The 27,352-nt window shown below is 44.2% G+C and overlaps 2 protein-coding genes across 5 annotated transcripts in view; both read left to right on the forward strand.

Annotated features, from left to right (window-relative positions):
• The first annotated feature begins 415 nt into the window (after positions 1-415).
• Positions 416-14,151, forward strand: Tmem231 (transmembrane protein 231). The gene is made up of 7 exons (XM_048792414.1): positions 416-639; positions 734-1,002; positions 1,545-1,607; positions 6,785-6,965; positions 10,548-10,850; positions 11,854-11,959; positions 12,326-14,151. The coding sequence occupies exons 1-7, from the start codon at positions 501-503 to the stop codon at positions 12,504-12,506; spliced, it is 1,242 nt and encodes a 413-aa protein (XP_048648371.1). The 5' UTR covers positions 416-500; the 3' UTR covers positions 12,507-14,151.
• Positions 14,152-15,825: 1,674 nt separating this feature from the next.
• Positions 15,826-27,352, forward strand: part of LOC107151089 (carbohydrate sulfotransferase 6) — a 14,482-nt gene continuing 2,955 nt past the window's right edge. Inside the window, exons 1-4 of one of the 4 annotated variants that reach the window (XM_048792434.1) lie at positions 15,826-16,140; positions 16,305-16,581; positions 22,248-22,309; positions 27,015-27,079. The gene's annotated coding sequence lies outside the window, so the exon portion shown is untranslated. The remainder of the gene's footprint in view (positions 16,141-16,304; positions 16,582-22,247; positions 22,310-27,014; positions 27,080-27,352) is intronic. The other 3 variants (XM_048792435.1, XM_048792436.1, XM_015496331.2) reach the window with 3 other exon arrangements.

A 27,352-nucleotide genomic window follows, 5' to 3' on the forward strand; every position in this document is an offset into this window, starting at 1 on the left:
GACTACCCTCTATCTCTCGAAAAGCCAGGGGATTTGTGTCCTAACCTTCTTTGGACTTAGTGGAAGGAACAGAAAATTGGGAAACAGAGGCTTTGGTCTTAGCTCAGAACCTTGTTCAGGGCTGCAGCCGGATTAATGTGCATTGTTAGACTTCAGTACGAACCACACTGGGGCTTAACAGACGACCTGTAATGAAGTATTTAAATAAACTTTTAAGAACATCTTGTTTTACATAAACGTTAACAAAGAAGATGCCTACGACTTGGGTGAAGGGAGACATTCTACTGGACTCTGATTTTAAGGAGACTATGGTCTCCAGCGGGCACCGCCCCCATTAGCTCCTCCCTGCTAAGGCCCCGCTTCCTTGCTATTGGTTCCTTTCCCTGCGCTGCTGGTTGCCGTGGAGACCAAAGCAAAGGCAACCAGGAGAAGCCAAACTTAGTCATCCCTCTGGAATCGCGAAGAGCGCCCGGCCAGCGGCGGGACTGCACGCGCTGCTCATGGCTCTGTACCAGCTCTTCTCTCACCCCGCCGAGCGCGGCTACCGCGCGGGGCTCTGCTCCAAAGCCGCATTGTTCCTGCTGCTGGCCGCCGCCCTCACCTACATCCCGCCGCTGCTGGTGGCCTACCGGAGCCACGGTGAGACTGTTCGGGCCGGTGCGCGGCACAGCTCGCGGTTCGCTGCTGGCCCCGGCCGGCCCTCCTAATCTCCTCACCGCCCTCTTTAATTCAGGGTTTTGGCTGAAGCGGAGCAGCTACGAGGAGCAGCCGACCGTGCGCTTCCAGCACCAGGTGCTCCTCGTGGCCCTGCTGGGGCCGGAGCACGGCGGGTTCCTGGCCTGGAGCACGTTCCCCGCCTTCAACCGGCTGCAGGGGGATCACCTGCGCGTCCCGCTCGTTTCGGTGTGTGGTTCCCACCTGGTCCTAACCCTCCCGGGACTGGGTGGAGAGGGGATGGACCGGGACGAACGGCCTCGACCCCGGGCACAGCAGCTTGGCTCTTAAGGACTTTGGCCCACGGAGGCTGTTCAGGCTCTTTGGCCTGCCGTGTTTAATTTCCTAGAGAGTGGATCTGTTTTGTCATTCTGCTTCTCCCAGACATCACGGCTCCCGGAAAGCCAGCCTTGCTGGCAGTTCCTAGGTCCAGCCAAAACCCTGTTCCCTGTCACTTTCGAGTTCATGGCCCGATGAGAGGGTGGTTGTGGAAGCCCGTTCCGGACCCTGAGACCGATAGCTGTTCTGCTAACTCCCTCGTGTCGATGCGTTGGTGCATCCTAACTCTAGGCACGCGAAGGGAGGCTTTTTCAGGCCGACTGGACCGGGGAAGTCCAGGAGCTGATTGGCTAAGCAACTTCCCCAGCGTGCTCTGGCCAAGCCACGCCCGCCTGGACTTTTTCCTTTAGATAGATGCTGCTCCATCCTGCAACCTTAGGGCATCAAGTTGATTTTACTGTTTACAATTTGGCTTTTGGTTTAGCATAAGCGAATGCTTTCTTTACAGTCCCCTCCCTTTTCATTCACTTTCTGAAAACATTTTCCTTTAGAAGTATGAAAAGATCTCTTCGGACATCTCTGAGATGCTTGGCCTTCAAGGCAAACTTGTTCGAGTGAGGGAAAAAAAATTCACTTTTTTCCATCAGCCTATTTATTCTTATTTTTTCTGATTACAAAAGTGTATATGTTCATTGTGAAATATTAGAATTTCTCATATACATAATGACAAATTAAAGACAGTCTGGTGCATGTATGAATACTTTTAATAAACCTACCCTTTTTAGGTCTGCAAAGTATTTCATAATATGGAAAAACTAATAAATTTATCCAGTTCCCTGTTGGCCCATATTGATTTGCTCCAACTTTTTAATTGGTAAGGACACTATTTCCATGAACAAGATTTTAACTGAATCTTTTTTTAAAAAAATATTTTTAGTTGTATATGGACACAAAATCTTTATTTATTTTTATGGGTGCTGAATATCAAACCCAGTGTTTCACACATGCTAGGCAAGCGCTCTACCAATGGACTACAACTCCAGCCCCAAGATTTTGACTAAATCTTATACCTTTTCTTTTTTTCCTTCCCTGAGATAGGGTCTCTCTATCCTGCCCAGGGTGGTCCTGAACTCCTGGGCTCAAGTGATCCTCCTGCCTCAGCCTGCCCAGTAGCTGGGCCAACAGGTGCACATCCACTGTGACCAGCTTAAATTTTAAACTTTGAAATTGTAAGTTGTGAGGAATTGAAATAGAAGGTGTTTGTTGAAATTGCATAAGTACATAGAAATCTAAGCAAACAAAGTAATTATGAACTGCAGGGAAATAAAATGTGATGAAGAAAAAGTAATCAGGGTTTTGAATAGGATTTACATAGTCTTAGTTATGTGAACACTGAATATTTGCTGACCAAAACATGGGTTTAACTTGATTGTGGGGAAGTGTGCAGACAGGGCTGGTGGAAGGGGAGGGGAGCTAAATCATCTTTCCTTTGGGAGGCCAATAGAGAATTCCTAAAACTGAGAAACTGACAAGGCTAATGCAAATGTTATTTAAAGACCTAGGGATACATTTCTAAAAACACTAATCAGGTAAATGAGATTAAAAAATTTTTTTGCTGTGGAAGCTATATGTTTTTGTAACATCATTGAATTCTTTGATTCTTTAAATGATCAGGTTTGTTGTTGTTGTTTTTAGTACTGGGATTTAACTCAGGGATGCTTTACCACTGAGTTACATCCCCAGCCCTTTGTATTTTTTATTTTGAGCAAGGGTCTTGCTAAGTTGTCTATCATCTCCCTAAATTGCTGAGGCTGGCTTTGAACTTTCAATCCTCATGCCTCAGCCTCCCAAATCACTGGAATTATAAGCATGCGCCACTGTGCCTGGCGTGATGTGGTCTTTTACAGTGAATTTAAAAGTAGAACTGGAGGGCCGTGGATTTATTTCAGTGGCAAAGCAGATGTACTCTGAAGGCCTTGGATTCAATCCCCACCTGGGAGGTGGGCAGGGATTAGAGCAGGAAACACGTATCTTTCATTTGCTTCTCACTAATGATTACATGTTGCTCATTTTTATTCTTATTTGAGAATATACTGTCTCTGAGGAAGAATGACTAGATGGGGGGCCAGCAGGGAAGTAGATTGACTTTTGGGGGTGCGAGGCAGGAGAGGTGGGCACAGGACCGGGGATTGAACCCAGGGGCACTGAGCCACATCCCCACCTATTTTGTATTTTATTTAGAGACAGGGTCTCACTGAGTTGCTTAGCACCTCACTTTTGCTGAGGCTGCCTCAGCCTCCAGAGCCGCTGGGATTACAGGCATGTGCCACCATGCCCAGCTGTAGATTGACTTTTCATCATGTACTCAGTATTCATATTTTTTGTGTTCAACTTTTTATGTATCTCCTTTCCAAAAGTGAAAAACTTTATTTTTGGGGGGGAGGAGTTGTGGTTCAGTGGAAGAGTACCTGCCTAGCAGGCCCGAAGCCTGGACTCAATCCAAACATTTTTTTTTTTTTAATTCCAAACAAAATAACTTGCTAGTTATTTTGTTTGAAATTAAAAAAAAAAAAAAAAAGGATAGCATTTTGTGCCTTGAATTGTTGGTAGATTTTTTTCTTTATATTTGTGTATTTCTCTCTTATACTTCTAGATACTTGAGTCTAAGAAATAATCGTGAAAACTTACAATAATCATTAAAACAAGGATAAGCATTAGGTTTCATTCACTCATTCTTTTTACTTGCTCATTCATCACAACTGGTTGGCTCCCCAGTTGAACTGCTAGTTAGCTCTTATCTCTATAACCAGAAATTTCTCCCTGGAAGGCACCACCCATAGTCTCCCCCTGCCTCTGCTGTGCAGGTTCCAATTTTAAATCTAAGAAGCCAAGACCACCTCTTATTTTTATGGTGCCCAGACCATTAATTCTCTTTAATACTGCTTTTGTTTGTTTGCTTGTTTGTTTTCAGTGGTAGGGATTGAACTCAGGACTACTATCCCCAGACTGGATAATTTTACACTGTTAGTAAAACACAAGACCATAACTCCTTTTTTCTTAGTTTCTTAGTCTCCCTATGCCCTTCATTCTGGGATGGGCCGGGTCTATAATTTATGACATCGTCACCTCCAGTCTTTCTCCTACTGGCAAAGTCCCAAGGCAGAGCAGGGCATCATGGGGGAAGAGACTGGGAGTGGTGTGTGCCTGTGTGCCTGCACATGTGTGGAGTTACGTTTTTATTTTTTATTTTATTTTAAAATTTTATTTTTGGTGATCAGAAATTGAACCCAGGAGTGCTTTACCACTGAGCTAAGTCCCCAGCAATTTTTTTGTGGGGAAGGGGAGGGAACACTAAGTTGCTAAGGTTGGCCTTGAACTTGCAATCTTCCTTCCTAAGCCTCTGGAGTCTCTGAGAATTAATGTGGCATTGCATTCAACTAAATGTTTTTGTAAAAGGCCGATTTTTATGGCATGTGAATCATGTCTTCAATATTCGTAAATACAAGCAATAGCTTAGTAATACGCTTATAAGCCATAGCAGTAAAAATTATTATTGGTTTACTATGCCTTAGGCAGGTGATAAGCATTTAATCGTTACATAACAAAGTTCTTCCATTCTTCCCATGCCCCCCTGCCCCGCCCCCATCATAGGTCAGCATCCACTATCAGAGAAAATATTCAGCCTTTAGTTTTTGGGGATTGGCTTACTTCACTTATTCTCCAACTCCATCCATTTACCTGCAAATGCCATAATTTTATTCTCTTTTAATGCTGAGTAATATTCCATTGTGTTTCTTCATTGTTAAAGAGCTAGTCTCTGTTTATCCTCACAGTAACCCTGTGAGATAGAGGTCATACCTGCATTTTACAGATGAAGAAATATACTCAGAGAAGTGATGTCATTTGCTCAAGCTTTCAGGTGACCAGAGTCTGGATGGAAACTTCATATTTCAGATTAAAATCTTATGCTTTTTTTAAAATATTTTTTTTTAGTTGTTGATGGACCTTTTACTTATTTATATATATACGGTGCTGAGAATTGAACCCAGTGCCTCACACATGTGAGGCAAGTGCTCTGCCACTGAGCCACAACCCCAGCCCATCAAATCTTATACTCTTAATCCTATTACAACAAAATTATTTTTTTTATTTTCCAAGGCTGAACATAAAGCCAGACTGGCTTCAACCTGTCTGGAAACTGTCTGCCCAAGAAGCCAAGAAATGATGGTTTTTAGGTCAAGGGCTTGACCAAAATGCTGGGAGACAGCTTTGCTGTTGCTAATTTTGGAAGATGCCTCAGAAGTTGCAGACAGCCACGCTTCTGCTTTAGTCAGATCACCTTGGACAGCATCTCTAAAATCCGTATGTTTTTAATCCTCTGAACGTCTAGCTTTTGTTGTTTTTCAAAAGAGAGAGAAATAAACAGAGTGAACCCTATTGAGCTGGGCGTGGCTCTTGAAGGCCTGTGTGGAGCTGGGGGATGGGGAGCTGAAGGTGAGAGGAGGATCCTGGGCTGGAGCAAGAGCTGGGAGAACCACGTGACTAAGCCCCGACTTTTCCTCATCTCTGAAATCAGAGTGTGTCTTCCTGTGAGGGTAGCTGACATTAGCTGTTAACCATAAGGCAGGCCTGGCCCGGTTGTCTACCCACATGCAAACATCAAAAGTGCCATTGTCAAAACTTGCAGAAGGGGAATCAGCAACATGAAAAAACAAACAAACAAAAAACACCTTCCCCAAGTCAGTAGTGAAACATTATTCTAAACCCCTAAAGACGGAGATTGGATAAGGGAAGGCTCAGGAGGCATTTTAAAAATAGGATAATGCTGCATGATTTCAAAGCCTGCTTAAGGACACAGACCAATGGATTTAAGTTCTCTTTATGAATTATTTCTTTAAATGCTGTATCACCAGCATGCTTGATGGTACGAAGACAAGATTTCATGGAAAAGTATGGATATGATTGAATGAGTTAAAATGTGATTCAAAAGAATGAGACTATGAAGAAGTTTTAGGAATCTCTGGATCAATTTATTTTGCTTATATTTCCATGTGAATAAATGTGAAATTTGATATAAATATCTGATATAAATGTGATATCTGATATAAATCTAAAAATTCCTTCAATAAGTATAAAATACTCCAGAGATTAGAAAACATTATGCCATCATTTAATTGAAAATATTTCCCCTTTTTTCCTGCTATGTAAAGTAATGATGCAGTTTGTAATTGATGGTATTTTAGATTCATCCAAATACAGGAGGTAAGGATTTGATGGATATGGGAATCATGAAGTAGCAGTCCTACTTTGCTAGAGACCTAAATATCAGTATCCATCTGTATTTTCAGCATAAAAAGAAAAAAATGAGAACCCAGTAATGACAAGTCTATGGTGAAATGGACCCTGATATAAATTATGAAATCAGCACTTAGTAAAAGAACCTGACTCAGAATGAAAGGTAAAAATGAAGTAGGAACCAAACAAAATTCCAACAAACTATCAGATTCTGTAGAAACTCTGATGAAAAAAAAAAATGTTGCAAGTCAGGACGTCCTGGGAACAACGGTCACAGCTAGATAGTGTGCCCTGGGTGTGGTCACAGCTAGCCATTTGCCCTGGGTGTGCCCCGTTATGAGGTACCTGTAACCCCAAGGCCACCTCCTGTGCACGCTCTGCTCTGATCCCTGATGCTCTGCTCCTTGATGCTCTGCTCCCTGATGCTCTGCTCCCTGATGCTCATGCTGAGATGCTGAAAAACCACATTGTCCTTTGCCTGCTGGCTCTCATTTAGTCTCTGCCAGTAGGAGCCACGATGTGCCTGGTTCTAAGAGTGGGAACAAGCTGCAACCAGTTGCGACCTGCCAGAATGAAGAACCACTGCTGGGGTGACCCAAACCGGGACAAGAAGCAAACAGAAAGCTCTCCTCCACCTTACGGGTTCCTCTGGTGGGTCCTTCCTCAATACTCTGGAGGTACCTGCACTAGAATTGATTTCATCAATGGTTCGAGCAGTAGCATAGACAGGTAGCCCCTCTTGCCAGCCCAGAGGGTGAGAGTCCAGCCGGGTAAGAGGTCATCTGTGGGAGATGCAGCATTCACTCACCCTCCTCTTCTGCTGCCCTCCCCTTTACTCTTGCTGCCCAGCTCCCAGCCACTACCCCTCGCCCCACACTTAGAGCACAGGGCCTTCCTTAGCCTGAATCACCCTTCCCCTAGACGTTCCTGTGCCTTGTCATTCCTCTTCATTCAAGTCACCAACAGATCAGGTTATAGAATTTTCTGTAAAAATTTGTTAATGTCTGCCTTCACTCATCATCCTCTAATTTTAGCTTGTTTTATTTTTCTTTGGGTACTTAACGCTATCCAGTATTGTTAACATGTTTGTTTATTTTTAACTGTTTTCTATCTTTCCTGCTGGGAATCTTGGCTCCATTGGGATGAAAACTTTGTCTATTTTGTTGTAATTTTATTCCCAGCCATCTGAAATAGTGCCTGGTCCGTTGTAGGGCTTCAGAAAGTACTTGACAACTGAATTTGGTGGCACAGACCTGTAATCCCAATGACTCAGGAGGCTGAGACAGGAGGATTGTAAGTTCAAAGCCAGCCTCACCAATTTAGGGAGGCTTAAGCAACTTAGGGAGACCTTGGCTCAAAATAAATAAAAACCACAAAGGGCTGGGAATGTCGTGCCTTTGGGTTCAATCTCTGTAAAACAGTACTTGACAGATTAATGAGCCAGTTTTAAAAGCAGACACTAATTATGGTACTCTGCCATGTCTTTGTCCTCTGTGAACTTGGAGTGAAAATGTGCACACAAATATCTATGTAACCTTTTTGCAAAAAGGTTTGTCCTAGTCAACAGTTCTCTTTGAATTTTTTTTTTTAGGGGGGGTGGATCTGAACATAGTCCTAGTTAGGGATCCAGATTTGATGTCAAAGACCTTATCTCAAATCCAGTCTTTATCATTACTAGCTGTACCTGTGCCCCCAGCTTAAATTGTATAAATTTCTCATTTATACAACGGGGATAATACTTGCTCTGCCTGGAGGGCCTGATATCTAGGCTTGACATTTATTAAAAAGACCAAATGAGATGAGTTTCTCTTCCTCCCACACTGTGTTGGCGTCTGGCCACCGCCTTCTCTCAAATTGATTCAAATGGAGAAGACAGTTCCTTGTTTTCATGTCCAGTCCTAAGATCCTGAAGGTGAGGGTTCTTTACAGAAAGTCAATCCCTCATCATCTTCCCAGATATCAGCTGAAGGAAACGGGCAGGAACACAGACAGCCTCTTTCCAGCCCACTCTTAATTACTAAGTCAGAATTGCCTCGGGTACTCGATCATCAGTCCTGGTAGCACAGATCTCCCCACTACCCTGGTGAAGCTGATGCGACAGGCCAGACAGTAGAATCCAGTGGAAGAAGGAGGGTAGGTTTGTCTATCATAAGGTCAAGGACATGGACATTATTGTCTGGAAAGAAAGAAATAATTGAAAGTTTCTGAAAATTGACATCTTTATCTCAAACAGCCTTACTAGCCTGAAAGACATTAAAAAAAAAAAAGTCTTCCTCACAAAATGGTAATAGTAGGGAGCAAAGTGAACCAAAAGAGGGAGGAGCATGTGGCAATATTGACATTCCCTGGTAGCATCTGGGAACGTGGTGGGAAGGGGACCACTTATAGCACCAAGATCCAGAGTCGTGCTGAGGACCAGAGTCGGTAGTGATTACATTTCAGTGATTGTCCTCTTCTGCTGGTTATTGTAGGGTCACTATGGGGCAAGCCTGCATGGCAAGACTGGGTATTGATATTTTAATACATTGAATATTGCCTACATATGATTTATGAGCTGTGATCTCTCTCTTGCCCTCAGATTTGTATCTATTTTCGTTAGTTTCATGTCCATAATAGAAAATATTTGTGGTTTTAGGGCCTGGCTGATTTCACTTAGCTTCCTTTTTTCATTTTATTGATTGGTACTAAAAGATACACAAGGCTTAAAAGTCCTGAGATGGATGGGCCTTCACCAGGACCCTGAAGCAAAGACAATTGTGGTTGGAGATTGTATATTCAGGGCTTAGTGATTTTCTGTTGAATTTTTTGGAGGAACATAGTAATTAGAATGAGGGTGCTGGGTTTCTTTCTTTGTTTCTGTTTTTAAANGTATACCATCACCCCAGTGCTTAAACAGTGCCTGGCACATTGTCAGTTCAGAGGTATTTAATGAATGAATGAACTCTTATTTTGCACATGAGGAAACTGGGGCTTATAGGCATTAATTAATTTCCCCCAAATCTCATAGCTTCCAAGTAACAGAGCCAGAAGCTAAGTCCATACCTCATGCCTCATGATAATCATTTATTCCTAGTCTTTATCACAGGGGAACCATGTAAATTGAGTTTAGCTGTTTTTAAATGAAAGAGGGATGTTATCAGTGATTACAGCCATATACCACAACTGTTCCCAATGAACTGGGATTTATGGTGGCTTTAACTATAGTCAGCCTAAGTTACAAAGGGAGAGGACTATACTCTGTAAACATACTATGGAACTTAGAAGATCAGATTATATCAACAGAACTGTGATAATAGAGGGGGGAAGTCATTTCCTGCTATAAAGGATTATATGCTTACCTTTGCATTTTCTATTTCCACTTCTACATTTAAGAGGTTTTTTGTTTGTTTGTTTTTAAGTTAAGAGAGTAAGGGGCTGGGGATGTGGCTCAAGCTGTAGCACCATCGCCTGGCATGCGTGCGGCCCGGGTTCGATCCTCAGCGCCACATACAAACAAAGATGTTGTGTCCACCGAAGACTAAAAAATAAATATTTAAAAAAAAATAAAATAAAGAGAGTAATCAGGAGAAAAAAAAGACAAAGGTATTGAATATGTGGTTTGTCCATTTGTTTGGTTTTTAGTACTGGGGATTGAACCCAGAGGTACTTTACCACTTTTTATTTTTTGAGACATGATCTTACTAAGTTGCTTAGGGCATTGCTAAATTGCTGATATGGTCTGTTTTTAAAAATTAAAGGAATTGCTGAGCGAAGTGGCACATGCAATTATCCCAGCGGCTCAGGAGGCTAAAGCAGGAGGATCACGAGTTCAAAGCCAGCCTCAGAAATTTAGGCCCTAAGCAATTTAGCAAGACCCTGTCTCTAAATAAAATTTTAAAAAGGGCTGGGGATGTGGCTCAGTGGTAAAGTACCCCTGGGTTCAATCCCTAGTATGGAAAGGAGAGGAGAGGAGAGGAGAAAGAGAGGAAAGAAATTGAAGGAATTGCCCAACATGGTGGTGTACACCTGTAATTCCACATTCCAGCAACTGGGAAGACTGAGACAGGAGGATCGAAAGTTCAAGTCCAGCCTCAGCAATTTAGCAAGATCCTGTCTCAAAAACAAAACGATAAAAAAAGGTCTGGGGATATGGCTCAGTGGTAAAGACCCCTCTGGGTTAAATCCCTGGTACCCTCCCCCCCCCAAAAAAAAAACAATTTAATGAAATTATTTCTCCCATTGAAATAGAGGAATGTTGTATAAATAGCTTTAAAACCTGTGAAAGGTGGACATTGGCACCATTTCCAATCCCACAAAAGGAATTACTGGAAAAGTAAATGAACTTAAATTATTGCAAGAGAGCTTATTCCTCCTTGAAGAAAATATTATTGATACTGGCATAGGTCACCAAGAACAAGAAGGCGGTCTCTGGGGTGGGGAGGGTAGAGGGAAGAGAGCGAGGTCTCAAGTGCTCACTCCAGGTCCTCCTGCTGTGTCCCAGGTGTCTGTGATCAATGGGACCAGCCCTTTTGCCTACGACTATGACCTAATCCACATTGTTGCTGCCTACCAGGAAAGGAATGGTAAGTCTGGGGTGTAGGCCATTCAGCTACCGCTCATCACTTTCAGAGCTTGGCCTCTTCCCACCTCAGTGCCCCTCTTGTGGTCCAGCAAGTTAGTGACCACTGGCTTGATGGGTTTCCTTATTTTAATGTGTATGAAGTCTAATTGAGATGTTCCTCTTGCCACACCAATAAAAGAAACCAAAGACATTTTGATGTCCATATTTTTCAGATAGAAGTAGAGGACAGGAGCGAGTCACCCCGCCATGAGCAGCCCCCTGCAGGAACAGAGCCTTGTCGTGCTGGTGGCAGGCAGAACATGTGTAGTCCTTACAGGGTTGAGGCACTCAGGCCATCCTGGTGCTCCACTCAGCATGCTGGGCTGGGCTGATCGGTGGCCTAGGGTTTTCTTCAAAGGCATCAAGAGTGTTGTTGGTCAACCAGCCAGCATGGACCCCACACCCAGCCATCTCCAATATTTATTCCTAATTTCATACAATACAATAATACCATTATTCTAGTGATAGAAGAACTTTTTTAAAAAATTAAAAACTATTGACCTGCAAGTCAACTTTTTCTTCTTTTTCATATAGCTATTATAGTGTAGAAACACTTTGGGATTCAGATTCTTCATATTTATTTAACTATGTAGTATAAATATATTGCCACACTGATACAAAGTTCTACTTGACCTTATTTTTACTAGCAATATAGTATTCCTGCAGCAATGTAGTATTCTATGCAGCAATAGTAGGACTCTGCTTCCAGGTTTTTAACAAGTACTTGAATAATACCTGAGTAACTTTGCACAGGCAAGTTTCTTTCTTCTTTTATTTCTGAATTTTGAAGTGAAAAATATCTCTTGAGTTCAATCTCCAGTACAAAATACATGTGTATGTGCATATATGTGTGTATATATATGTATCCCAATAATCAAAGAATATTTATAGCCTCCCCATACATATTTTTTTTTCTTTTTTGCCAAAGGGCCATCCTAAATTAATGATTGATAATTGTGTTGCAGTTACCACTGTCCTGAATGACGCCAACCCCATCTGGCTGGTGGGCAGGGCCGCGGAAGCTCCATTTGTGATTAATGCTGTCATCCGATACCCTGTGGAAGTCATTTCATATCCTTTTTATTAGAGAGCCAGCGGGGGCTCAGTGTCCACAAAGAAAGGAAGGATTCTCAGGTTGCCCAAGTAGGAACAGATGTGGGACACCTTACATTGAGGGTTGCTGCAGCCCTGTAGCCCCACTCAAGTAACTGTGCCGTGTCTGCTACTGCTCATACAGGAAAAAAAGCTCATTTCCTGTTCATATTTCTTTCTGAGAAATTCTCCTAGGTCAGGATCATCCATATTCATGTCTTAATAATTTTTTATTACTCCTTTTATCTTAAGGGCACTTGAAACATTTTTGTCATTTCCTGTCTGACCTGCACTTTAGTGCAACTTTTATTTACGTGTCATCTGCAATTCCTTAACTCTCTGTACTTACCAGCCAGGATTCTGGGAGATGGTGAAGTTTGCCTGGGTCCAGTATGTCAGCATCTTGCTCATCTTCCTCTGGGTGTTCAAGAGAATCAAAATATTTGTGTTTCAGAATCAAGTGGTGACTACAATCCCTGTAACAGCAATGCCCCCGGGAGAAGTCTATAAGGAGCACTTATCCTAAGAAGACCTTTCTGAAGACTCAGCAGGACCGAGGCTACCTCACTGTTGTCTTCTGAGAACTGCCGTGTTACCACATTTCTGAAAACAGTGCGGTGGACACGTGAAGGCTTACATAAGAGTTTTTCCCCTCAGAGACAAAAGACAGTTCTTTCCAATCTTGCTCTACACAAATCCCATATTTTCTTAAGCACCAACAAAATTGTCAGGGACTAGTTTGTGGGAAGGTCAGAAGGTTCCCCGAGGCTATCATTCATTTTTGTTTTTGTTTTTAGCCTTACCCATAGGAGAAAATCACAGTTCTGACATCTTGGAAAGAGTCCCATCTCTGGTGGAGGAAAGACTTTTCCTCTTTTGAACTGAGAAGCCCTGTGCTTTCCTCCCCCTATTGTAAGCCACTCTTTACTCTGTTCAGGGCTTTCATGATAAATATGCTAATCCCTAGCACTTGCTACTCCTGGGTATCTACAGTTCCCATTCAGAGCTTTGATTTCTAGAACATAGGCCTTTAACTGGAGAACTGCAAGGGGAGGGCACAGCACAAGAGCAGCGAAAGCCTGTGCAGAGGGTGGGCGACTTAAGGACACTGGGACAGTCCACCTGCCTCAGCCTAACAGACGCCGTCTGTCACCGGCTCAGCTGAACCACCCTCTCTCCCTGCGCTACAGAGGCTGGCTCTTTGCCCTGCCTCTTGCCCTCTGTCTGTGTCCCTGGAATGGCAGGCTGAAGTCAGAAGTGCTGTTTCATTCAGTCCCCCCAGCAGCAGTGGGGGACGCAAGGGTTGTAACAACAGGTCCTTTCTCTCTGGCCCTCACCCAACAGCCTGGACCCTTGCCACTCCTTCTCCTTGACAGCCCTCCCCCTTCCTGAAAGGACGTGGGTGACAGAGGAGTTGTTGTTGGTGTTGGCTCCCACTGCCTGACAACCGCAGGGTTTATTTGGAGGGCTAGCAGGAAGCCCAGCTCCTCACATTCCCCTTGACTGAGGAACTGGGTGCCCAGCAGAGGGGTGCTTTGGGGAGGACAGGAGGAGAAGCAAGGGAAGGAATAGGATGCTAGCTCAGGGAGTCCTGTCCAGGCTGGCCAGCAGCTGCATGGTAAGCTGCCAGCTCTTCCAGGCAGGGAGAGTAGGCTTCTGCTGTACACGGAAGACGCCATTCAGCCCCAGTCTCACCCTGAGCAAGAATACAGTCTGGTCTGAGGTCTTCTGCTTTATGATCCCCACCACGTCATAGCACTGGAAGGACAGTCCCCTGTGACCCATGCTTCATGTCCACTAACAAACACCCCTCTGTGTATGCCTCAACTTACTTTGGAGATTCAATTCTTATTTCCAAAGCATCTTTTCTTTCAGGCTGACCAAAATGAGATTGTTGGAAACAGCTATGTTGAAGTATTCAGGCAGGAAAATTCCCGAACACTAGTTTCTCTGACTTCTTTTAAAATATTTAGAGCTATTTATATGCCTACATATTTTTCCCTTGAGATATAAATGAAAAATGGTTTCTGGTTTAAATCTCAAATAGGTAATGCGATATGGAAAGATGGCTGAAGATAAGCATTGCATTTTATTAAATTATTCTAATGTGAGATTTATATGGAGAATTAATGATGTTTTATAACTTTCTAATTAAAATATTCAAAATGGAAGGTTGTCTGTGGCTTTATAGAGGGAACGGGTTTGGAGGGGGAAGAATAGGGAGTGCAGAAGTTGCGCACTCTTCTCCGTTACTCACCGGCAGGCTTCCTCTGCCAAGACTCTGCCCGGAGACCTTGGAGCTTTTGTTGGTTCTCTGGCAAAAGTCTTCTGGTCCAACCCCAAGTAAATGTGAGTTTTTGGTGGAATCCACATGGCCTGTGGAAACCACAGCATGGAAAATTACAACTGTGTCTGGTGAATATCAAATTATTTTCAGATCATATGATGGTAGCTTCTGAACTTGAACCACACTGCAGAGTTGCAAGAGGAAGAAAAGGTGAGAAATAGGATTTCATCAACTGAGCTACAACCCAGAGCTAAATCAGGGTTTGAGATTGTTACTCAGTATTTGGGGTCAAGGCAAGACAAAGATTCCTAATTTTGTCAAATGATCAGTTTCTGCTGGAATCAGGCGCCAGGACCTAATGACCCACCAAGGTTCTGTCATGTAAAGTTAGTAAAGCTCTCTCTCCCCTTTGCTTTCCCTTCTCCCTCTTTTCTCCCATTTGCCCTCCTCCATCTTCTTCTCCTCTTTCTATTCATGCAATTAAAAAGATTTTTGTAACTTTTGGACCAAATAAGTTCTAAATGCCTACTAAGGAAAATTTGTAAATGACACAAACCTTAAATTTAAAATAATAATAACTCTTGTCTGAATCCCTAAATTATCATGATTGGCATTTGGCATTCTGATACACATATTTCTACTCTTTCCTATTTTTTCCCACAACTCCTCCACATCCCCCCCAAAAAACCCACTTTCTATGAACCTCTCTATATAAATACTTGTTGCTGATTTAGTTCCTTAAGATAGGTCCTGGGCGGGGCGGGGCGGGGCGGCGTGGGGTGCTGGGTTGTGGCTCAGCGGTAGAGCGCTCCCCTAGTATGTGTGGGGCCCTGGGTTCCATCCTCAGCACCATATAAAAATAAATAAAATAAAGGTATTGCGTCCAACTACAAAATAAATATTTTAAAAAAAGATAGGTCCTAGAAAGGAATTACTAATTCAAAAAGCTGATGACCATGGTTAAGGACCTTAATTCATCTTGCCAACCCACAGCCAGGGTTGGTACTAATTCACACTCCCGGCAGCAGGGACTTGTTTGAGATCAGGGATTACAAGTCTTTGCATTGCTCTGTCCTTTGCCTGGACTCTGCCCTGTTATTTGTAAGGCGGGGGGGGGGGGTAGGGATGATATGTTTTATTTGTTGAAATGTATCCTGTATTTATCTGGACCTGCTATCAAACCTGTGCCAGGGGTCGAGAGTAGGGTAGGGAGGAGACAGGAAGCGGGGTCAACTGCGGGGCCCAATTCCTGAAAGCCACCTGGCCTCTTGGCCTTCCCGCTTGGGCTACTAAGTCAAGGAGCCTGCGAGGGTACCCCTGGCATCAAGGTGTCTGGGTGTTGGCTTTGTGCTGAGGCTGAGAACTTGGGGAGCAGTTTGGATTCCAAGTCACTCCGCTGCGAGGATGCCACCGAGAGCGGAGAAGGCGGGGGTGGGGGAATGTGGGGTGGCAAGATTAAGATTCGATTTCCTTCACAAGGGCCTTTTGTCCTCCCGGGAGCCTCCCTCCTCTGGAGATTGAGGGGACGACAACTTTTTTGAACCATTAGTGGGCTGAGAGGTGACGCTGCGAGCGCCCTTTGGCATCCTCGTCCCGACGATGTGGCCCTGGTGTCCCTCGAGCCCACCTGTGCCCTCCCTTTCCCCCGACCCAGCTGCGCCCGCCCTCGGCCACCGCCCCTCCCCCGAGGCGTGGCCCCAAGGTCTCGGCTGGGGAGCGTAGCAGGAGCTGGGGGCCAACTGGCTCCTTCCTTCGCTCCCGCCCTGGCTCCTGCCGGCCGGCCCGGGACCGCAGCCACGTCTGAAAGTGCCTCATTGTGTGCGCCCCGGGCGGGCAGCGCGGAGCAGCGCCGCGGGCAGCCGCGGCCGCACAGGTACAGCGGGGCGCGGGGCGCCGGGCTGGGCCACGGTGGGGGCTGCCCCGCCGGGACGGGAGGCCCGTGTCCCGTGGGTGTCGCAGCCCCAGGACACCCGCATCCCCAACATCGCATTGAGACGGCGCCTCCCTTTTTCCCTTGGACTCCTGTCTTGTTTCCAGATTCGCTCCGACTGGAGTGTCCAGGTGTCTCCAAAACCTTGGTGCCTCCGACTCCCATCGATGCTTCTTGGAGCCCAGTCCCTGGTGTCACCGCGGGCCCCTTAATAGTCGTGGGACTCTGAGGACCAAATCAGCCCCTGCAGATTCTCCCGGTGAAGAGAAGGAACAGGCTGTGGGCTGGAACTTGGAAGGGACGACGTATAGGAGCCTTTGCTGAGCGTCAGGAGAGAGGCGTCCGCTCCCTGCGCGGGATCAGGCAGAGACGCCAAGCTTTGGGGTACGTTGGCTCGCCCACTCTCCACGCCAGATGTCCCCACTCTCATGTGGGCTTGGGGCTGGGTGAGGGGCACAGCTGGGGAGGCTCGTGGATCCTGCAGCCAGGCTCGGGGCAGTCGGGGAGATCCGAGGGTGGCAATTCTGTCTGCATTGTGGAAAGCGCATCGCGCTTGTAGCGCGATTTGAGAGCGTCTCCCTGGAGCTTGAGCTACACCCGGATCACTGTTGGGGATCCTTTATCTAAGAAGCACGGCTTTGAAAAGCTCCGAGAAAAAGTAGTTTGGTGAGTGAATTTGGAATCAGACACAGATGAATTTGAGTCCTACTATCAGGCTTCTGGCTGCTTCGCCTTGGGCCTAGAGGCCCCCTTGGCCTCTGTGTAGGTGTCCAAGAAATGTAGACATTCCTTTCTCTTCCCCCTTAAACTCGAAACAAGGAAGCCAAAATGAACTTTGTGCGTGTATGTACGGGACAGAGAGAGAGAAGTGGGGACAGGGGGATTGAACCGTGGGGCACTCTACCTCTGAGTCACACCACCTCTGAGTCACATCACCTCTCAGTCCTTTTTAAAATTTTATTTTGAGGCAGGGTCTTACTAAATTGCAGAGGCTGACTTTGACCTTGTGATCCTTCAGCTTCAGCCTCCCCAGTCGCTGGAATTACAGACTGAGCTGAGAGACTAGGCAAAATTCACATTTTAAAAAAATCCCATATTTAAGGATGGGAAAACTGAGGCCTGAAGAGCAGGAAGGTCTTGGCTGACCAGATGCCTCCAGTGGGTCAAATACCAGAGCTACTAGGAATAGTAGGCTGTGAAGGAGCAGTGACTTGGTTCTCTGCAACCTGTGTGGTAGGTGCAGTTATAACCTCATTTTACCAAGGAATTAACTGAAACCTAGAGAGGGTGAGCAACTGGCCCAGAATCACACAATGTATGGTAGACACAGAATTTAAACCCAGTCTGGCCTCAAAGCCAGGCGTCTAGCCATTATCCCCCATTGTCTTTTGTTTTCTGTGTGTTTGTACAGTCTCTGCCTTGGTTGCCACCTTCTGTTGCTAGGCAAAAGGGCCACCAAAATCTGGTAGGGCTAGTGTCCTTGGATTTCTCTAATGCATAGACTTTCCCTTAGTTGTGACCCAGTATTTGGAAGATTCCTGAACAAATACTTATAAATATACTATGTGTCAAGCATTGTTCTGGGTTCCTTACAAATATTAATGCAATCTTCAAATAAAGCCCATGAAATGGGTTACACTCTTTCCTCCACTTAATAGATTTAAAAGAAAAAAAAACAGGCAGAGATTAAGTAAATGATCAAGTGGGATTTACAATCTTAATCACTATGCACTACTTGTCTCTAATGAGACAAACTGGGTTTGTCTAATCTCATAGGCAGAGATAGGTACAGAAATGCATGGACAACAATATCCCGGGTAGTGATAACAGCATTCAATATCACCTAATTCAATTCTTAGTCCATACTGAAATCTGAAATTTCTGTGATTATCTCTTACAGTTGGTTTGTTCTGATCAGGATCCAAACAAGTTCCATAAAACAATCCCTTTTTCCTTTTTCATTGACTTCTAAGAATGATTTTTTTTTTTTTTTTTGATACCGGGAATTTAACCCTCTACCAATGGGGATTTAACACTCTTCCACTGTATCACTCCCCCAGCCCTTTTTAATTTTTTGAGACAGGGTCTTGCTAAGTTGCTTAAGGCCTACCTAAGTCGCTGAGGCTGGCTTTGAACTTGCAATCCTCCAGCCTCAGCCTCCTCGAGTCGCTGAATGATTTTTTTTTTAATATTTATTTTTTAGTTGTAGTTGGACACAACACCTTTATTTCACTTGTTTATTTTTTTTATGTGGTGCTGAGGATCGAACCCAGGGTCTCACACGTGCAAGGCGAGGGCTTTACCGCTGAGCCACAACCCCAGCCCCTCACTGAATGATTTAAAATAAAGAGTTAATAAAATAAACCAGAGAACATTCTCAATTATCTCAGTAATGGAAGGCTTTGTGAGTACTGAGGAAAACATGGGCATGTGCTCCCTGCACAGTCCTTCCTCATATCCTGTGTGAATTGCTGCAGAGAAATGGGGGGGGGGGCTAGAATTTAGGGCTCTTCGACTGTAATTAGTGCACTTTGAGGATCCCTGGGATGGTACGGTACGTATTTTTTGGTTTTTCATTCACACTTCCTGACTCTTAACTCCTTTCCCAGAGCAGGTCATAGAAACTAGAATTTCCTTTCCCTAAGGCAGGTCATAGAGACTCACATCTTCCCCTTTCCCCCTGCCTTTCACCTGATGGTATGAAGAAATTCTCTGACCTACCTTGTCTGGAAGTAGATCATAACATTCTCATTTCAGAAGGATCCTGCCCCATGTCCTAAAGGAAGGAATGCTGCACAGAGAGGTCAAAAAGAATCTAAACAGACAGGCCTTGCTGGGTTTGCCCAACCAGTATATTATCATTAGACATACAATGAAGTCTTCATAAAAAAACTAAAAGGACAGGGTTCAGAGAGGGGAGCGTGTGAAGGTACAGGAAGGTGGTATACCTGAAGAGGACGTGGAAGTGGGGCCCTTTCCCTTATATCTCACCCTGCACATCTCTTCATCTGGAGCCTTTGTAATAAACCAGTAAGTGTGTTTCTGTGAACTCTCCAGAGAAATTCAGTGAACCCCAGGATGGGGTAATTGGAATCCTGGTTCATAGCTGGTTGGGCAGTAAAACAACCTGAAGCTTGCAAGTGACATCTGGGGGTGAGGGCCCAGTCTTACAGACTAAGCCCTCAACCCATGGCATTTGACACCGTATCCAGATAGTCAGTGTCAGAAGTGAATTGAATTGAATTTGAGGACTTCCAGCTGGTGTCTGATGAACAAGCTGATTGGTTGCCAGCAATTGGGCAGAAATCCCCATGCTTTTCAGGGTCACAGAAGTCCCCTGTGGCTACTGTGGTTGAGAGAACAGAGGAAGAAACAAAACTGTTGTTCCTAAGCAGAATCCCAAAAGCTCAGAGCCAGGGAAAGGGGTTTATATCTGTTCATCTGCTTCATAATGCCCTAGGGTGGCTTTAAGCCACAGAATCTTGAGGCTCCTTCCCCGGAGTAATTTGAATTCATTTCCTAAGAGATTCTTGAAGGCAGATCTATCTCCTCCAGCAGCATCTGGTCTGTGTGACTCCAACCTCCCTGCCTCTGTCAGTTGTCACGAAGTTGCCTCATCAGAACTTTAGAGAACAGCAGATGTGGCCAGGGCTTGGGGAACAGATGTGTCTTTTGTCACAGCTTGACCTAGTCCACCGTCCTGAGACTGAGGGTAGGCTTGAGGATTTTTACATGTTTCATGGCACACACAGGAGGTGATTCTCCATCCTATGCCCCGGCTTTCTCTGACCAACTGAGTACTCAGGTGAACTGGAAGATGTATTTGCAGGTACCTCTCCTTGCAATGAGAGTGGTGTGTATGTGTGTGTGTGTGGGGGGGATTTCACTTATGTCTCCTTTAATCAATTAAAAATAATCAACTTACGATTACCAAAGTAATGCATGTCTATTATAGACTACCAGAAAACTGCAGCAATGTGCTAATAAGAAGAAAAATAACCTGTACCCTGGCCATAGAAAAATAAACACTACTATCCAGTGTGCCTCCTTTCACCCTTCTTCCTCCAGTATTATGTATTTTTTAGAGAATAGATTTAATGGAGCTGGATGTGTGGCTCAGTGATGGAACCCTTGCCTAGCATGTGTGAGCCCCTGGGACTGATCCTCAGCATGGGGCTGGGGGGAGTGGGGAAGAGTTTTCGTTTGTTTCTTTGTTTGTTTTTGGTACGGGGGATTAAACCCCAGCCCTATTTTATATTTTATTTAGAGACAGGGTCTCACTGAGTTGCTTAGCGCCTTGCTTTTGCTAAAGCTGGCTTTGAGTGATCTTCCTGCCTCAGCCTCCTGAGCCGCTGGGATCACAGGTGTGCACCACTGCACCTGACAAAAGAGCTTTATTAAGGTGTAACTCTCTACTTTTTATAAATAATGCTGCTATGCAAACTCACGCACAACTTTTTTTTTTTTTTGTGAACATATGTTTTCAATTTCCTTGGGTAGATGGCTAGGACTGGAATTGTAGTATCATCTGGTACCTCTATGTTTAGCCTTTTGAGGAACTGCCAGACTGTTTTCCATGGCAGCTGTACTATTCATTTTACATTCCCACCAGCGCTATATAAACGTTCCAATTTCTCTTCTTTTCATGAACACTAGTAATTTTTTAAATTATTACATCTCTCTCCTTCTCCCTCTCTTCCTCTCTCTCCCCCTCTTTTTATCTACTGAGGATTGAACCCAGAGTCTGGTACACGCTAGGCGAATGCTCTGCCCCTGAGCTACCCTCCCCCAGCTCCTCTCTTTACTGTGGCCATCTTGTCCTGGTGTATGGGAAGCAATATATCATTATGGGGTTTTTTTAATATTTATTTATTTATTTTAGTTTTCGATGGACACAACATCTTTGTTTGTATGTGGTGCTGAGGATCGAACCCGGGCCGCACGCATGCCAGGCGAGCGCGCTACCGCTTGAGCCACATCCCCAGCCCCTATCATTATGGTTTTGATTCTTATTTTCCCAAAACTAGAAACCTTGAGCATCTTTTCATGTACTTATTGGCCATTTGTATATCTTCTTTGGAGAAATATCTTCTCCGACTCCCCCGCCCCATACTTTTTTCCTAGTACTTGGGATTGAATCCAGGGGAGTGCTCTACCACTAAGCTACATCTCCAGCCCTTTTTATTTTTAAAACAGGGTCTCATTAAATTTCTAAGGTTGGCATCAAACTTGCCATACTGCCTTAGCCTCCCGAGTTGCTGGCATTCCAGGCATGTGCCACCATGCTTGGCTTCCTTTGCCCCCTTTTAAATCAGGTTACTTGTCGCTTTATTATTGAATTGTAAGATTTCTTTATATAATCCAGTTACAGGTCCCTTTCCAAATATATTATTTGGAGTTATCTTCTCCCATTTCTGGGTGTCCTTTGATAATTATGTTTTGTAACACAGTTGGTATCCTTCAATATGATTATATTTGTATGTAAGTTTTATTACTTGTGCATTTTCCATTTGATGCTACGCAGCAAAGGCCTCTAAATGTCGACTATTAGGCTTCAACTTCTGACTCAGCTACTGTTTAGATCCTTTAGGCAAGTCTTTTAGTCTTTCTAAACCTGCTTCCTCACCTATAAGGTAGAGAAGATCATCTAGTTGTTAGAGTTGCTGTGACAATCAAATCAGAAATTGGGTGGGAAGGCCTTGGCATACAGGAATCCCTCAGCTGACAGTTCTTACTGTGCTCTTCTTCTTGCCCACTGTGAACACCCATCTTCCCTCTTGCTTCCCTCCCTGCCTTCATATTTCTTTTTTCCCTTTCCCTCCTCTTTTCCTTTTTCTCCCTGACAAATGCACTGGGCTCCATAGAGTGGTTTTTACTTTGCTGGAGGTCCTCGATGCCTAGAGTTTACTGATTCCTCATCCAGAATCTACTTTCTCTAGCCCTTAGGGCTCCTGAACAGGGGTGGCCTTCAGCTGACACCAAACAAAAAGAAATATGAGCCCGGGATTTGTACCTAGTATTACATTTCACTCTCTTGGATCCCATGCCAGGGCTGGGACAGGCTGGTGACAAGAGGATCCGCTGAGTCAAGGCGGGCAGAGTTTGGCCAAACGTGAGTATTGCCCAGAGAGCCAGGTTTCCTGGGCTTCAGCCGCACATCTGTTGTGGCAAACCATTCCTTCCCCTGTAGATTGGTTTTCCCATCCACAAACCAGGCAGAACCGTAGCTCCTTCCTGTTTCTCTCAGGCCAAGAAATGGTGAGGGATGTTTAGAAGATACTGTAACTTCTCTGGGCACAAATGCTATGCACCTATAATCCCAGCTACTGTGGAGGTGAGACAGGAGCAATTGCAAGTTTGAGGCCAGTCTCAACAACCTATCAAGACCCTATTTCAAAATTAAAATTTTAAAAAAGATCAAGAATGCAGCTCAGTGTTAGGAGTGCTTGCCTAGGATATGCAGGGCCCTGGTTTCAACCTCTGAAATTGCAAAAAAGAAAAAAAAAAGATACTATAAGGAACTGAACAGAAAGAAATGTGGGCCAAGTGGGGAATTCGTTATTGTCTTTGGATTTGATGATGGGATATCTAATTTCAATTCGGCGAATATTTGCTAATATCATCTACTTAGTCTTTAGCATATTTCCGGTCATGATACTTACTGTCTTAGTCAGTCAGGATTATTAACTTTTTATTGAGGTGTAACATAGCAGCAAAGAACCCAGATCATAGAGGTACAGTGTGATGAAATTTCACAGACTGAACACACCCATATAATCAGCACCCTCACTAGAACACAGCATGATGCATGCCCAGAAGGTCTGCCCACGTTCCCCTCTAGTTCTACCTGACTCACTCACCCAGGGCATCCACCATCTAAGCAGAACTCTTGGTTGTGACAGAAACTCAACTCACATTGGTTGAAGCAAAACTGGAATACTTTCCCCAACTGAGAAGTCCATGGGTGAATTTGGCAAAGACAATTCCAGATGTAAAGATTTTGCTCTCAGCTTGCTTGCAAACTCCCATTCATTCTCTGCTCAGTTCTCTTCTGTGTTAGCTTTATACCCAGTTTCCCTTTTCCCTTCAGATCTACAAAAAAAAAAAAAAAAAATCCTTGGATTGTAGTTTAACAGGTATCCTATTCCTAAACCAATAGTTCTTATATGGGTGGGGGTTAGAGGGAGTCAGTGTGTGGTATAAATAGATGAGCACATCTTGGGACACATGACCCTTAGCAACCAGGGTCAGCTTCATCCAAACCACAAGCACTTTGAGTGGGTGTGTGATGGGTCAATCTAGAGGCTGGCTTTGGAAGAGGGAGCAGATATTGAGTAGACCCAATCATATCTGCTGTATCTATGCCGGGCTGAGCCTCACACTGGATACCTGAGGTCAGACGCTCACTTGCAAAAAAACCACAATCCCAACCCTCAAGTTGCTTGCAGGCAAGAAGGATAATGGACAGCAGAGTAGTGCATGCATTGCAAGAGGCACACGAGTGCCATAGTCCAGCTGGCTGGGCAAAATAGCTGGGGGGGTGACGAACAACTTGTGTACGTTGATACAGCAGGAGTGGGAGCCATTTATTGCAGGACAGGAGCAGTATTTATACATTCCACACAGCTTATCTAATTAGCATAAACTAGATACATCAGTCAACCAATCAGGAATCTCCACACTTAATGGCTAGCTTTTGTTACTTATCAAACCACTCCCTCTGGCATTTTGCCAGGCACCATACAGACTTGTTTAGGAACTCTAACATTCCCCTGGCAAAATGCCAGGTGTTATTTTGACTTGTTTACAGACTCTAACACACGGGAGGCACCCTCACAGGAAGCCAGTGACTCCTGGTGTGAGTCATTTGAAGAACAGTAATGATTCCTGGTCATCTGAGGCAAAGGGTACTGGATGGGAATTCTGGGAAGTGAAATAGGAAAATTGGGTAGAAATAAACAATCAGGAATGTGGTTTAGAACCATGCAAGATGGACTGGAGAGAGGTCAGCTAGGAGATTTTTCTAGAATCCAAGAGAGAAATATGCATACCAAGACTACCGTGAGTCTCCCATGGCTAGATGTCTGGGCCACCATCTGGTCTTTTGCCATCACATAGTATGTCTTTAATGTCCCCAGCTAGGTTATCAGCTCCACCAGGGTAGAAACTCTCGCTGTATTGGACTTCCTCCACTGAGCGTCTTGCTTTCTTTTCTTTTCCCTCTTTTATCTATGATTTATTATTTTTGTTATTTCCTCAATTTTATCTTTCATCCATTCTATAAATCATTTTAATATACCAGGCAATTTAGCTCTACAAAAAACAGTCTTTTATTACAATTTTAATGTTATCTAAGGCAATTTAACTCCATGGAAAAAAAAATTCATTACAAGACAGGTAATGTACTCTTAGTATATATGTGCTTCATCTGTGAATTGTTTTATAAAAGCACATAATATAAATTTTGAATATTGATTTAGTTAGACTTATATTAATAAGAGATTTCTAAGAGAAGAAAATTGTGTATATACGTGTGTGTGTGTGTGTGTTTGTGTTGGAGACATATCACTAGAAAGTCATTAGAAAAATTGTAACAGTAATAATTTAAGCTTTCTTGTTTTTTAGAAATAGGAAGGTAATTAGCAGAAGAAACAGCTAAAAGTTTTGAAAGGAATTGCCTCTTGGAAATAGAATTTTGGAGCAAGAAAATGACTTGTGACAATTATTTGATTTTTTTAAATTAGTTATTTAAAAATGTGTTTAGTTGTTTTTAAATAGATAATATGTTCCTATGGGTCAAAATTCAAAAGGTGCAAAAAAAAAAAAAAGAATTAATCGTAAAATGTCTATGCTATTTTATTCCCCTCCCAAGATAAACTAACATCATTTTCTTGTATAAATTTCCAGGAGAATTTTATATTTATTCAAGCCATATGTATTATTCTGACAAAAGTAGAATTTTAAAAAGATTTTATAACAGAAAAAGTTTCAGCAACTTGAAAAAGACCACTCTGTAGATTGCTCCTGATTAGATTGTCTTCTTCTTTCTCCCCTCCCCAAGCCTAACACTGGGAGTCTGGTCCTTGTCCTGTGTGTTTGTGTGTGTGTGTGTGTGTGTGTGTTGCATGCTCAAGCAGGCAAGCAGTCTACCACTGAGCTACACCCTTAGCCCTGACCCTTGCTGACTGGGCATTCTTGTCTCTGAGCCCCACTGACCTCCTAGGAATGCAAGGAGGAAAAAAATTCAGTCACTGAGGTGAAAGTACATAGCACAATGCCTTACTGACATGCTCTTCCTGACTTGGAACCCTTGAGCAATTGGCTGGCTTGCAAAACACAAGGCTCCTTATCAGAAAATTCTCAGCCAGGACCTAGGCTTCTCTGGATACCCCAGGTAGCACAGAACATTTCAATTTTCCTCATAATTCTTATGCGTTCCTGTAATAGGATCAGATAGCAAGCAGTTCCTGTAGTGCATGATGAGTCACTTAAGAAGATTTCTGGCTTTCCCAGAACACAGGTAACTAACACCTTGGCCTGAGGCTGAGGTCCTCCTGTGCTTGGAGTAAGGCTGGGGCAGCCAGGGCAACTGTCTTTTGTTTGGGCCAAAGCATAAAGATTCCGAAATCTGGGGAGAGTGATTAGGAGTGGGAGATGCCCTCAGCCAGTGATCAGAAGTGCAAGAGCTTACAATCAGATTCCTAGCTTCTTTCCAACCCTTGAGTCCTTCAACTAAAAACTGAAATCATAATGCCTGCCTTAGGATCTGTCAGTTAAGTCAAGGATCTGTAAAGTACTTGTTGGCAAATAAGAGTTCCCTTCCTTTCTGGCACCTAATCTCAGGGGAGCCTGCCATCCATCAGCCAGCAGCCCAGGAGTGTTGGTAATGGGTGCAGAGCAGATGGGTGGCCACTCCCCCTGTCTGCCAGGTTTTCCAGCTTGGGTGTGGGGTACAGGAAGCAGCTCTGGGTTCATCAGATAACAGAACTGTTGAGTGTCCTCTACCCATTCCTGGGGCCTCCTGATGAAGAGAAGGAGCAGAGATGGGACCGACACATAGTTTAAACTCCAGTTTCTCTTGGTGGTGATATGGATACAGAAGCAGGTTTGGTGAGAAACAGACACTGCAAAAGCGATGAGGAGATTTCCAGGCCTTCCCTTCCAATGTTATCTCCAAGCCTGGAGATAACTGCAGGAACAATAAGTGCACAGAGCAGGAAACTCTCGGACCTTGGGGTATGTGAGCTGGGCCTAGTGTTTCACCTGTAGGACAAGTTTGATAGTCTAAAGATCTACTAACGGGACCAGGGGTAAGTGGTTGTTAGAAGTGGGCCTGAGAGATGCTGGGATTCAAGGAATAGGTATCTTAGGGCGTCTCATAAACTTGGAGCCTTCCCATGGAGAAGGGCTTCTTCTTCTCTGGACGAAACTGAACTCAATACTAGAATAGTAATAGTAACATGAGATTGTGTATGATACTTAACAAGCCCTCTCCTCAAAGGTGTTTGTGGCACTGACCTTTACAATATAAGAAGTTAAATGCTGCCATCCCCCCATTTTATAGAGAAAGAGATTGGGCCTCAGAGAAGTCAAGACACTTGCTCCAAGTTTTACAGCTCCTGAGTGGCAGTGCTTGGATTAAAATTTGACCCTCTTTCCTCCATCTATCAGGAGAGCCCATCTGTTTAAATCCATTTGGAAAAATACTCAGCTCAGGCTAGGGACAGGGCAACTTTGTTCCCACCCCTAGAGACCTTCCTGTGTGGGAACTATCTCCCCTATGGGGCTCTGATCCAGTCTCCCTCCTGCTTTCTCAGGCCTGAGGCACCTCCAATGGATTTGTGATCAGCGTGGGCAGCTCTCCCAGCAGCCCTGGACAGCAGTGAGTACCCCCAGTAGGGAAGGGGCAAGCAACCCTTCAGGGGCGTCTTCTGCTCCACCTCTGCTTCTCTAGCTCTTCCTGCCTCCTCCTTAACTGGTGTCTTCTGAAAACACACATGGCTCCCATAGGATCCTCTCATTTTGGAGCCTGGGCTACATTTAGCACCTGGAAGGGGTGATGGGAACAGTTGGTGTTCTTTGTTCATTCTACTTATTTTTACCCCGCACCCCCCCACCTTTTTTTTTTTTTTTTTTTTTTTTTTTTTTTTTTTTT

This window comes from Marmota marmota, unplaced genomic scaffold (assembly GCF_001458135.2).
Source record: "Marmota marmota marmota unplaced genomic scaffold, marMar, whole genome shotgun sequence".
NCBI lineage: Eukaryota > Metazoa > Chordata > Mammalia > Rodentia > Sciuridae > Marmota > Marmota marmota.